Source organism: Colletotrichum fructicola (assembly GCF_000319635.2).
Source record: "Colletotrichum fructicola Nara gc5 chromosome Unknown KSG_Nara_v1_contig02, whole genome shotgun sequence".
Classification (NCBI taxonomy): Eukaryota; Fungi; Ascomycota; class Sordariomycetes; order Glomerellales; family Glomerellaceae; genus Colletotrichum; species Colletotrichum fructicola.
The window spans coordinates 6107256-6119774 of record NW_027094052.1 but is presented as its reverse complement, the minus strand read 5'-3'; the positions used below and the strand labels follow the sequence as shown (position 1 = coordinate 6119774).

Sequence of the window (12519 nt, the reverse complement as noted above, 5' to 3'; positions counted from 1 at the left end):
GAATAATCATCCGAACACAACCTTTTTGCCTCTCGGTGTAAGTCATGCGCACAAATAGTCAACCCCAAGTTGGAGGAAGTAGTACATGTAGCCACAGACCGACTCCAAGACCCCCACGCCGGCACCTTTGCGATGGGCCAGATGTCCCTAATCCGAATCATTAGAGCTTCCACCTAGCCCCCACAGATCGGTGGAAACGAAAGATTCGGAGACCATCCCGCGGGTGCTTTTTCTAGTCCCCGACAGTTGCCTCACGGCTCCGACTTCCCAGCAGCCCGTGTTGGCAGGGAATCTCCCAAACTCCAAACAACCACCGTCTTTCTTTTCTTCTTACCCCATCATCCCCACTGTTTCTTCCCCACAGAGTCCGACACAAACAGATCATGTACCTGCACTCTTTTGGCCCACCCCGGACTCAGCGTGGTGCATTCATCAGGCGAGACGGTGACATCCGCTGTGGGAACGGCGTGGTTTCCCCCTCGCGCACGCGACTCGCTGAATTTGTCGCTGGTCTCACTGGAACACGGTCAACCTCTTTTCAGTGACGCGCAGTCTCCTGTATGTTCCCCGTGGGGGTGTTTCTGTTTCTTCTCACTCTACATGAGTAACAATACCAAAGAGGGAAAGAACTTCGTGCAATTTGCTGTTCTTTCGCCTCCGCTAAACCCCTCGCGGCCTGGCGGTGGAATTTCCAGATTTCAGATTAGCAAACGGATCGGCGCCCGGCCGGCTATGTTCGGTAACAGGCAATCCACACCGCGCCCCGGCACCGGCTCCCTCTCGCGCGCAAGTCAGCTGAGACATGAGCTGGGAGTTGAGGGAAGCTGTCAAAGTTCCGGTTTCTCGGGCTTCCACGCCGCGGAAAAAAGGACCCGATTCTGCCCTTCTGCTGATCTGGACCGTCCAATCGGGGATTATTGTCATCGCTAGCGGTCGTTCCGTGGTTCTCTCACCGTCGGATTGGATGAACTGTCCCCAGACCCCTAGCCTAAAGCCACCTTACACTAAGGCTGGCTGGATGACATGGCACGGATTCAAGGCCACCTAGACAGCAAAAGGGCCTGATTCCCCAGCAAGCGTCTCCTCTCGGTTCTCCTCTCGAGAAAAGTCCAGAACCGGTCTCAAAATCTGACCGTCCCGGCACATGAGTCTGAGCCAATCATCACCGCTTAGCTCGCCCGCTACGTCGGCGACATGACCAATAGAATTACGTAAGTTGGGGTCCGACGTGGTTTGCTTGAGCAGATGTTTATTATAAGTGGCTCGTAGCTTCGTACCGTCGAGATGTGGATCGTCAAGCTGTAGTGCATCACGAGGTTCGACTGCTTTCTCTTGGGGTCACTCGACCAGCTCCTGGGTCCGTTCTCTATTCTAGTTCTCTTTTCGGGCAGGTTTGTGCGGGATCGCGACTCTTATTTGCTTGCCATGCCCCCTTGAGTCAGGGAGTAATGGGCGATGAAAGGGATATTGCGGACATCTCGCTGCAGTTGTTGGCAAAGGCCGGAGAGATTGCTGTGAAGGAACAAAACAGGATGCCTTCGACGGCACTGGCATCGCGGATTCGATCTGAAAATGGGTCATCGGTAAACCCTGAAGCCTCAGGGTCGGCTTCATCACAACAAACGCCACATATCGGAACAGCATCCGACCGCCGAAAGCATGTATCGGGAGACAACTTGGCTCATGGCCAGGCGACATACAGAGCACGAGGTCGACAGAAAGACACGATTGGGACGGCATCCGGTGCGATTCGACCAGACTCGGCATCACAGGCGCAAACAGTACCAACGGAAGTCATGAGGCAGCTTGGTTCGCTGCCGGTTCGGAGAGCTTGGAGGGGAAGATCGGGAGAAGCACCACCAGATGTGTCCAAAGCTCCCATTGTAGAAGCCATCATGCTTCACGAGAGAGGGGAGATACAAGCCTCAGAACAGCAATGCCCCAAGTGTCAGAGGGGAGAAGGCGTGTCACCAGAATGCGTGAAGATTCCAAGCATTCATGGCGGAGCATGCAGCAACTGCCTGATAGCCCGGGCTCTCGCCCGTCCGGGATCGGCTGTCCGGTTGACCCGGAGTTATTCAGCGGAACGCCGGTCCATCTCCGCCACCATCTCACCGTCAATTCCTAAGGAAGATCTTATTGCCGTCTGGAACCTGATTGCAGGAGTCATGTCGACACAACCACAAGAGTGCCTGTTTGATGATGGTACAGAGCCTCCGGGGAAGAGAATCGAGGATGCAGCCCGCTTGGTTGCAAGGTCCGCAGACGAATGGGGACACAGCGTCAGGGAGGGAGGTTCGGAATCCAGCAAGTCGCCGAAAACACCAGCAGAGAGGCAGAGGCTTGTGAGGCAAGCAAATCGTATTCGAGAAACAGCTTTGCAGATTGCCAACTGCGCGCGGGATTGGGGCGACAAGTTGGAGCGCAAAAGATCGACATCTCAGCTGCGAGGTTAGGAGTTTGGGCTGGAAAAAGGGTTTCAACACTTGGACGGTCAGAAAGGCAGCAATTCAACGGCGGGCTTTGTGCTGCAGGAAATAATGTTCAGTGCTATCGACGCGGTCAATTATGTATTCACTATGATGGGCTCAACAGTACCACCTATTTATGTAGTGACACAATTGAATGAGGTCAAATATAAAATGCAATCTGTGTGACCTTCAAGTTGATCTTTTCTATGATGTCACATATGGAATATAGGGTCCTCTACGTAATCTTCGACACATTAAGGGCCCGAACAACAGGTTTCCCGAGATGCGCCCATCTGAGGCCTTCAATCAAGATGCGATGGTCCAGTGCCGGCTTCCCCGCCTCCGCCGTGGAAGATGACCGAGAAGTGAGGGGAAACAAGGTGAGCTCCACGTCGGACACGACCCCGAGCCCTGATCGGCCGACTCATGTGTGTGACCCCCACGAGACTCCAACGAGCATGAACCCCAAGCTGTACCCCCAACCGACCACCCTTCCGATCGAAGAGGTGCTAAGGGTTCCCCAGAGTGCTTGGTCTTAGCTTAGCACCGAACATCAGGGGAGGGGCACGCTTGCTAGCACGAACGTGTCCGCTCACAGTCTATCGATTCTGAGCTACTCTTCCGAAGTGATCGCGTACAAATACTCGGTGGAATGAGGGGAGCTTTACCGAAAGCACAATCGGCAGCAACAGTCACACTTTATCACCTCACCTGGGCAATAGATTGAACCCCAATTGGACTTCTAGTTGGAGAATCCCAACACGCATCGCTGACACCATCATGGCCACCGAGAAACAGACCGAGGTCCTGCTCTATGGCCTGGGGGCGTAAGTCGCTTTCCAATGTTGTGTGTGATATATGTTCATTTGCTGACTAGGGCCTCTAAGTATCGGCTCATTCTATGCCTTCATCCTGAGCAGGGTGCCTGCTGTCAGATTAACAGTGGTGGCGAGGTCAAATTACGATGCCGTAAAAGCAAATGGAATTATTCTGAAAAGCGAGAATCATGGAGAGCACATAATACGCCCATACAAAGGTATGTGATCCATGAATCTATTGAATCAGGTCAGGTCTGACGGCAAGTAGTTGTGAAGACTGCAGCCGAGGCAGATGCAAAGTTCGACTACATCGTCTGTGCCCACAAAGCCATCACCCAAGATGCAGTCCCTGCTCAAATAGCGCCAGCGGTGGACGAGAAGAGGTCAACAATAGTCATTATCCAAAACGGGGTTGGCAATGAGGTGCCATTCCGCAGCGCGTTCCCCCACGCGACAATCATCTCATGTGTGGTATGTCCCCAGAACCCGGTCCTCTCCCGGCTGCCTGGAAACTGACGAGACTAGACCTGGACTGGCGCCTCTCAGCCGCAGCCCGGCAACATCATCCACACCAAGTCAGAGGACATGCAAATAGGACTATACTCTAATGATGCAGACCAGAGTGTGGAGAAGCAACGCCTAGACGAGTTCGCGGCTTTCCTGACAGAGGGCAAGACCGTCTTCCAGGTGGTCCCCAACATCCAGGTCCAGCGCTGGGAGAAGGTAGTGTGGAATGCCGCGTGGAACTCTCTCACGACCCTGACGCTTCTCGATACCCACTCTTGGCTCAGCTCGTCGGACGGCGCTACGCCCTTGACACGACGTCTGATGACCGAGGTCATTGACGTCGCCAAGGGGTGCAACGTCCCTATCGACTATGACCTGATTGACAAGCTCATCAACAAGATCTTGGCAATGCATCCAATCGGCAGCAGTATGCAGGCCGACTACAAGGCCGGAAGACCCATGGAGGTGGATATCATCCTCGGCTACCCGTACAGGAAGGGCAAAGAGCTGGGTATTTCGACGCCGACGCTGGATACAATCTACATCATCTTGACGGGTACAAATCTCCGTCTGCTCAGAGAGAATGGGCAGGCTTAGATAGCTCTATCAAACCTTAATGTTCACAATGGCTCGATGAACCCAACACTCGGCCGGCCGGAATTCCCGCGGTGATCCGATCCTCATGTGACGCAAACGGTGTCCTCAGCCTTTAAGTGGGGGGGAAATCTCTCGTTTTTAGACAAAGCCGAGGATCTTCAGGCAGGGTCGTACTGATTCAGTCTCAGATTGCCAAGCAAACCACCAGTTGGACCGACTCACCGCGCGCGGAATACGCGCCCTCCCAACCCCACAACCCGGTGCTAACGTGGTCGCGGTTTGAGGGGAAAGGGCCGCCTCCCCCATTTCTCCTTTCTTTTCCCCATGCTGAAGCCTGACTAGCGTCGCAAACAGAGAGGGGAACGCCATCCCCCCATGGGGGAAAACCTCCACCACGAAGACAATTATTGGACATTTTTGACATGGGGGTTAGCGCTGAGTCCAATGAGCGCATTCCTTATGACGACCTGGCTCGAGCGTATGGCCGAGAGTCCGGCCGGATAGATCACCGCGCTGCCAAAAACAGGGCAGAGCTACTCCGCCGTATAAGAAGCTTTATTATCGTCGCCCACGAGAAGAGCGTGGTGTTGAGAAGTCCAGGGAACTCCTTCGCTCTCCACGACTGCAAGAAGACATCCTTCCTCACCAGAAACATGGACACTGTCACCAAGACCGGAGACGCAGCGTCTCAGCATCAGACCGAAGATGTTGAGCAATTGAAGCATCACAGCCAAGCCCCCACCAAGGGCGCCGACCGAGCGGCAAACATGATCGGAGACCAGCAAGTTGAGGTTACAGAGGAAGACGTGAGTTTCCAAATCTTCCACAGGTGATATTTACAGAATACTGATATGCTTTGAACACAGAACAAGCGCATCCGCCGAAAGACCGATAAGCGAATCCTTTCCATCCTCATCTGGGTCTACTTCCTCCAGATTCTCGATAAGTCAGTCCTTGGATATGGCGCCATCTTCGGTCTCAGGACAGACTGCAACCTCACTGGCGATCAATACTCGATGGTCAGCTCCATCTCTGCCATTGCCCAGCTCGCATGGCAGCCGTTCTCCTCGTGGCTTATTGTGAAGGTTCCTCACCGCATCCTCATGCCCTCCCTCGTCTTTGGATGGGGTGTTGCTCAGTGCTGCATGGCCGCTTGCCACAACTACCAAGGTCTTCTGGCAACTCGATTTCTTTTGGGTCTCTTCGAGGCTGGCTGCTTGCCCTTATTCTCGGTCATCACATCCCAGTGGTACCGCCGCGCTGAGCAGCCCATGCGAGTCGCATGCTGGTACGGCACCAACGGTCTGGCAACCATGTTCGCGGCTGCCGTTTCTTACGGCCTGGGCCAGATCAATGGCTCGATCCACTCGTGGCAGATCCTCTTTATCTTCGTCGGTCTCATGACCGTCCTCTCGTCCCCGGTTGTCTACTTTCTCCTCGACAATGACATCCCTTCTGCCCGGTTCCTCACTGAGCACGAGAAGCTCCAGGCTATTGAGCGTCTGCGTGCCAACCAGACTGGTACTGGTAGCCGCGACTTCAAGTGGAGCCACGTTTGGGAAGCTCTTATTGAGCCCAAGAGCTACCTCTTCGTCGGTATGGCCATCTGTCTCAACGTCACTGCCGCCGTCACGAACACCTTCGGCCCCATTGTCCTTGCCGGCTTTGGCTTTTCCAGCTCCAAGACGTCTCTTCTGAACATTCCCTTTGGAGCTGTCCAGCTTCTCGTTATCTTCCCTGCCTCTTGGCTGGCCCACCGTTACCGCATCAAGTCCGTCTTCCTGGCTGCTCTCATGGCTCCGGTCCTTGCAGGCGCCATTATGCTTTACATACTGGACCGCAACAGCATCCCGCCCTTGTTGGTCGCATACTACATGCTTGCCTTCCTCTTCGGCGGTAACCCTCTCATCGTCTCATGGATGATCTCCAACATCGCCGGTACCACGAAGAAGTCCGTCCTGTTGTCTCTGTACAATGCTGGGTCTTCTGCTGGCAACATCGTCGGTCCGCTCCTCTTCAACTCCAAGGATGCACCGCAGTACAGACCCGGTCTTACCAAGGTCATGGGAATCACTTGCGCTCTGCTTGCTATCATCGGTCTGCAGGTGATTGTCCTGTTCATCTCCAACAAGATGCAAGAGCGCAAGAGAGTGGCGAACGGAAAGCCCAGGAAGATTAAGGATTTGAGTATGGAGCGCCACTACGTGGATGGCAGAGGGGAGGAGACTGAGGGTGTGCACTTGGGAGAGAATGCGTTCTTGGACTTGACGGACAGCCAGAACGACGAGTTTGTCTATGTTTACTAAGTACGTTGACCATGTGTCGCGTATAATGATACCATGATCAGTTATGAAGCAATTCAATATTTGAGTAGCCTAATTTCCAAGAACCCAAATTACTTCAATTACCATTCGCGATCGAGACGCTCTGCAACATTGTTGACATGCCAAACACCGCCCCTCCCAACGATCCAGAACTCGTGCTCACCGAAAGCCAAGCTGACAGCAAGGTTGTCACCTCCACCAACACGGATCGTGCCAAGAGTGAAACCGCTAACAGGGTCAATAACGTCCACTCCATCTCCAGCACCCACGAAGATCCAACCATTCCTTGAAACCCTGATACCGTCGTAAAAGTACGAGATCGGGTTATTCAGCAGACGAGGGCTCGTTAGAACCCCGCCAGGTGCAACGTCGTAAGCGAAAAGTGCCCTGTTGCCGTAGGGATTCTTCTTCGACACAGGCTTGAACTCGGATACGCCTGTGTCAGGAAGATACAAAGTGTGGCGTCCGTCTTGGAGAGATGATACGGCGACACCGTTGGCATTTCCTGTAGTAATATGAACAACCTTGGGTCTCATCGTGGTTCCGTTCACGAAGTAAACCGTAGGGTTTGTCGGCGGCGTATAATCCACGATATCTCGGCCCTTTATCTAGTCAGCCGCTTTCTCCATTGAACGGATTTGAGGTCATCTTACCCATCCAGACTTGGAATCCGTCAACCAGAAATTACCTTCAGAGTCAATGTCAAGATCATTGAAACCCATGAATGGCTCCTGGTAGTAGTTGTTCAACAGCACTGTTCTTTCAAGAGTCTCGGGATTGACGCGGACAAGGGCCCCGGTTTCGTTGTGAGACCCATCAGTGACTACGTGGTAAGCCCCACGGTAGTAGATGCAGCCATGCGCATTCACAGTTGGCGGGGTCGTGGTGATCTTCTTCAGCGTATTGTTCCTGGTAGTGAGCATATACTGCCAGGAGTGGGTACCATCATCACCACCGGGAGGACCCCACTCGGCGAAGTACAATTCCTTGGTATCTTTATTGTAGCATGGCGCCTCATGGGTCTGAAATGCTAACTGCTGAACCTGCTTGACGGTCGCCTGAGGTCCGAAGATGTCGAAGAACCTCTCATCATAAGCAATGAAGTTCGTGGTGTTGAGAAACTCATTGCTAGACGGTGTAAGAGGGTGATATAGACTGAACGCAAAATTGGTGACAACTCACGTCTTCTTCAAAGCTGGATCACTGGTCTCTCCCTTGTGCGGGGCGTCTATGGCAGAGCGGTTGAATGAACCGGTCAGAACAGCCACGGAGGGGTTGCCGTAGGAAACATATGCCCATATCGCCGGCGTATCATTGAACGTGGCGGGCAGATCTGCCAAGAAGGAGCTTGCCACCAAAGGCAGGCCAGCAAGAATGGGAATCGTCGTCGACCACATGGCAGGAGTCTTGGCGTCTTGGCCTCCGTGGAATAAACTTGATGGACACGTTGACATGAGTCATTCGAATAATTTCGTCCTGAACCTTTTATATAAGTGATAACGTCTCGATGCTCCGGTTGTTGAAGACTTTTAAGTCCACGGAGTACTCCGGGGGTTCCCCGAACATTTTCCCTCAAAAGCTTTGGATTACGGTACCGAACTGGAACAGAGCCATTTCGACGTGAGCCAAGTCCAATATCGAACGGGAAATCGGCGCTCTTGAGCATCCACTAACTTGGCAGTCTGGATCTGAGGATCTTTGCTTTTACGTGTAAACGGCAATTGAGTTGCGGGCATTGTGGATGTGCGGAGATGATCCGCTGAACATAGTTCCGTTTGACCAATCTACGGCCTCCGGACTTGTGCGGGGGACGGAGCAGTCCGTGAAAAAGTGAGCCGGGCTACTCCCCGAGAAAGTATTTAAGACGGAGAAACCCCGCGCATATGGAATATAAGTTCGGGTTTTGTAATTGGCTGCGGTGGTCAACGACGCGGCTGAATTGGTCAAGTAATAGTGATGAAGAGAGTCCTCTTGCTATCTGCACCGGCTACAGCAACTTCGTACAAACAAGTGCGAAGTGCGGGGCTTAGCGTATAATGACTGCTGCCTCGGACTACTGTTTTGTGCGCAAATGTTCAACGGTCATATCCCAAAGGCGCTGTTCTGCCTCCTGATCATACGCGTGCGACGCATAGCCAAGTCGAGGGAACGAGGTGTCATTATCCTTCAATCGCTCCGCCTCTTGCACTTCGGCGAGATACCGGCCCCCGCTACTTTCCCATCGCTTTCCGACGGCAGCCCAAATCGTTGTGGCAGCACCTTGTTCGGGGCTCTTCCTATACTTCCTCATCTCAGGTTTCGGCATCACGGCATCACCTGAGGTATTGTGTCGTGCAGCCTCGGTGTGGATTGCTCCTGGGTGCACCGATGTTGCATGCAGCCCCTCACGCCCGTATCGCCTCTCGATCTCGTTGGCCATCCAGATGCACGCCGTCTTTGATGCTCCATACGCAAGCATAGGGCTGTAGTCCCGCGTCGTGAAGTTGATGTCTTCAAAATTCACCGATGACGCTTGATGCGATAAGGACGCGAGCATCACAACTCTTGAACACATGCTCGGACCAGCCGACTTTATCAACGTCTCGCGCAGTGCCTGGAACAATGCGAAGTGCGCTACATAGTTGACGCCAAAATGTGTCTCGAAACCGTCTTTCGTAAGACCCTTGGGATGAAGCACAATTCCTATGCGGAGTTATTCAATGTGATCATAAAGTCAGGTCGGTAAGGCAGGGCGAGACGGCGTACCTGCGTTGCAAATGAGAATGTTCAAATTCTCCGACATGCTCAAAAATTGCGCAGCAGCCGCAGAAACGTCTTCTACGGAGTCCAAGGACATCTGTAGGAAAACCACCTTGCCCGGCTTTCCGTCACTGGTCAGACTCTCCGCAACTGCGACACCTTTCTGAGTGTCGCGACCGGTAATATAGACATCAGCGCCTGTGGCGTGCATGGCACGGGCGGTTTCGATTCCTATGCCAGCCGTTCCTCCGGTGATGAGGCATACCTTCCCCTGAAGACTACCATCCAAGCCTTCATCACGGATGATTTTGAGCGCGTTGGGGCGGGCGTCGCCTGGGCCGTTGGTGTCTCGATGGTCGTTCGCATAAGGTGCCGTTGAAGTCATATTGATGTGGGATTGAAGAGGCTGTCGAAAATGCAATTGGCCAACAGAAGTGAAAACGTTTGTTGTCTAGGCATTGGGGATTGGAGATGCTTTGGTTGCATTTTTATCATGCGGTGTAAAGGTCCTGCGATCCGCTCGCCGCCGGCAGCCTCTCCGTGAGCCCGAATCACGGGACCGCATCGTCGCGACAACGGGCCGACGGGCATGCGGATCTTTGACGGCCCACTAAGAACGGTGAAGAAGACTGTCTCTTGCGGGATTTTGGATGTGGTGTAAAAGCAAACAACGCTGAATCGGCTCATGAATGGGGTTCAGTTCCTCCGGTTCGGAGTTCGCGGGTCACTCGGAACATGTTAACGGGTAACCGGAGAACCCGACCCATCGCCACAGAGGAACTTTATGCATTGAACCCCAGTGAACATATGCGCTTGAACACCGTATATAAGGACGCATCTCAAGATTGTGCTTCTCAACTTGATAAACACCGATCGGTCGCTTATACTGATTCAACTACAAGATGCCGTTTATTCACATTGATGAAATTCAAGCCTGATTGCAGTCCTGCAGAAATTGAGAATGTAAGATATTTGACTTCTAAATTGCTAAGCACATGTTGATTCGCTGTGTCAGGCTCTGAAACGTAGTTGGAATCTACAGCATGAATGCGTGCATCCTAATACGCAAAAGCCGTACATCCTCTCTATTGTGAGCGGGAAGAACTCGAGTATCGTACCGAACAAGGTGAGTGCTTGCAACATGTTGTCGGCAGCTTTCTAGAGTCTAATAATTAGCAGTACGGCTTCACACACTCAACCAAGATTGAGTTTGAAAACGCGGACGACTGCGCTTACTTCATTAAGGAGGATCCTGCACACAAAGTGTTGTTCCCCATGTTCCACTCACTTACGGAGGAAATACTTGTCATGGATTACACACCTGGCTGCCTGGACGTCTGATTAGTCTGGTGAAATCGAATTTGCGTTAGCGTGTCTCTTCCCCACAAGGCCCTGAAATCTTCATGATGTGGACTGTTTGAATTTGATGTTTGTGTTGAGTATTCGAAGGCCATTGATTAGACGAAGTTGTTGAGGATTACAATTATCGCATAGGCTGAATGTGAGATTGCCTATGGTGTACCTACATAACTCGAAAGCAACAAAATAGTCGTTCGTGAGTGTAAGGGATGTCTGACCGAAAGGAAAGTCACAAGTGGCAAGTTCACAGTCAAGAATAATTTACATCATTGAAAGCCAACTGGAATACCTCAATTTATCAACCTAATCGGAGCTGCAGGCAGGCTGGTGGATGTTGGAAAAGAAGCCCGACACAAAAGAAGCCATGATCCGTGTTCAGGCAACGCAAACAACTAGTTTACTGCTTGTCTCGATTTATCAATTATTTTGTTCCCGAGCTAAATGTAGCCAAGCCTCAGCCAATAGTAGGTGTCATTGACGGCAGAGAATCTCGACGAATGGATGACGTAAACAACCCCTCAATCAACTCCACCGCTTATCGCGCTCGCCATCGCGAGGACCTCGCCACGAATGCGGAGTTAACTCAAGCTCCAGACCATGAAACTAACGCACATGCGCGCTTTGATTGACTGCGGGACTGTTGGATTATTCAGCAGAACCACATCAAAACCCGCCAGTCTCATCACATTCACTCATTGCTATCAGACACAAGCAACTCCGAATAGAACCAGTCCAAAGCTCAATATGGCCCGTATTCTCATCACCGGCTCCTCCGACGGCCTTGGTGCCATTGCGGCCCAGAAACTCGTCAAAAACGGCCACCAAGTCGTTCTCCATGCCCGCAACGCCCAGCGCGCCGAAGATGCGAAATCGGCCGTGCCCGGGGCCGAGACCGTCCTCGTCGGCGACCTCACCAAGATCGCAGAGACCAAGAAGTTAGCCGAGGACGCCAACAAGCTCGGCACCTTTAACGTGGTCATCCACAACGCCGGCCTCTACCGCGGCCCGTACCGCAAGACCGACCTCGGACTTTCGAGCCTCACAGCGGTCAACGTGATGGCGCCGTACCTCCTAACATGCCTCATGAACAAACCCAAGAGAATCATCTATGTGTCATCGGGTATGCACCGCAGCGGCGACGCAACCTTCAAGGACCCGACGTGGGTTGAGCGAGGAGAGGCCGCTTGGGACCAGAACCAGGCTTACTGCGACTCCAAGCTGCACGTAAGCACGCTGGCGAATGCTGTCGCGCGTCTATGGCCGGACGTGAAGAGTAACTCTCTTGATCCTGGCTGGGTGGCTACCAAGATGGGCGGACAGAGCGCTCCGGGTAGCGCTGATGATGGCACGGCTACATATGTCATGCTTGCAGAGGGAACCGATGGTGGGGACGTGAGTGGAAAGTACTTCAAGCCTGGGAAGAAGGAAGACGTCGCGGAGGAGTTCACCAGGGATATCAAGAGACAGGACCAGTTGCTGGAGCTCTGGGGAAATCTCACGGGAGTGAAACTGCCTGTCTCTTAAAATGTTTCATGATCAGCAGTGGAAACCAAATTCAAAAGTTGCAATATTCTGATCAACTAGCACTTGTCTAGATGCCATTTCTCACTAGTGTATCCATGTTGAGCGGCTCATCGATACCTAGAGCTTAGCCCAAGCCTGTATATTTCTGTAAAAACGTCGGCGCGTTTGAAAGACACAACT

At 52.7% G+C, this 12519-nt stretch overlaps 5 protein-coding genes across 5 annotated transcripts; 3 read left to right on the top strand and 2 right to left on the bottom strand.

The window, feature by feature from the left end:
* Positions 1-3251: 3251 nt before the first annotated feature.
* CGGC5_v004500 (Oxidoreductase) lies at positions 3252-4393 on the top strand (the record flags this gene model as incomplete). Its single annotated transcript, XM_032021939.1, has 4 exons — positions 3252-3298; positions 3359-3507; positions 3558-3760; positions 3815-4393. 4 exons carry the CDS (start codon positions 3252-3254, stop codon positions 4391-4393), a joined length of 978 nt encoding a protein of 325 aa, XP_031881074.1.
* A 422-nt stretch (positions 4394-4815) lies between these two features.
* On the top strand, positions 4816-6699 carry CGGC5_v004499 (putative transporter; the record flags this gene model as incomplete). Its single annotated transcript, XM_032021938.1, has 2 exons — positions 4816-5199; positions 5260-6699. The coding sequence occupies 2 exons, from the start codon at positions 4816-4818 to the stop codon at positions 6697-6699; spliced, it is 1824 nt and encodes a 607-aa protein (XP_031880993.1).
* Positions 6700-6797: 98 nt separating this feature from the next.
* On the bottom strand, positions 6798-8114 carry CGGC5_v004498 (uncharacterized protein; the record flags this gene model as incomplete). Its single annotated transcript, XM_032021937.1, has 3 exons — positions 6798-7319; positions 7371-7845; positions 7900-8114. 3 exons carry the CDS (start codon positions 8112-8114, stop codon positions 6798-6800), a joined length of 1212 nt encoding a protein of 403 aa, XP_031880997.1.
* A 656-nt stretch (positions 8115-8770) lies between these two features.
* Positions 8771-9841, bottom strand: CGGC5_v004497 (Retinol dehydrogenase 12; the record flags this gene model as incomplete). Its single annotated transcript, XM_032021936.1, has 2 exons — positions 8771-9399; positions 9463-9841. The coding sequence occupies 2 exons, from the start codon at positions 9839-9841 to the stop codon at positions 8771-8773; spliced, it is 1008 nt and encodes a 335-aa protein (XP_031880996.1).
* Positions 9842-11559: 1718 nt separating this feature from the next.
* chyC-0 (Short-chain dehydrogenase chyC) lies at positions 11560-12339 on the top strand (the record flags this gene model as incomplete). Its single annotated transcript, XM_032021935.1, has 1 exon — positions 11560-12339. One exon carries the CDS (start codon positions 11560-11562, stop codon positions 12337-12339), a length of 780 nt encoding a protein of 259 aa, XP_031880973.1.
* Positions 12340-12519: the final 180 nt, after the last annotated feature.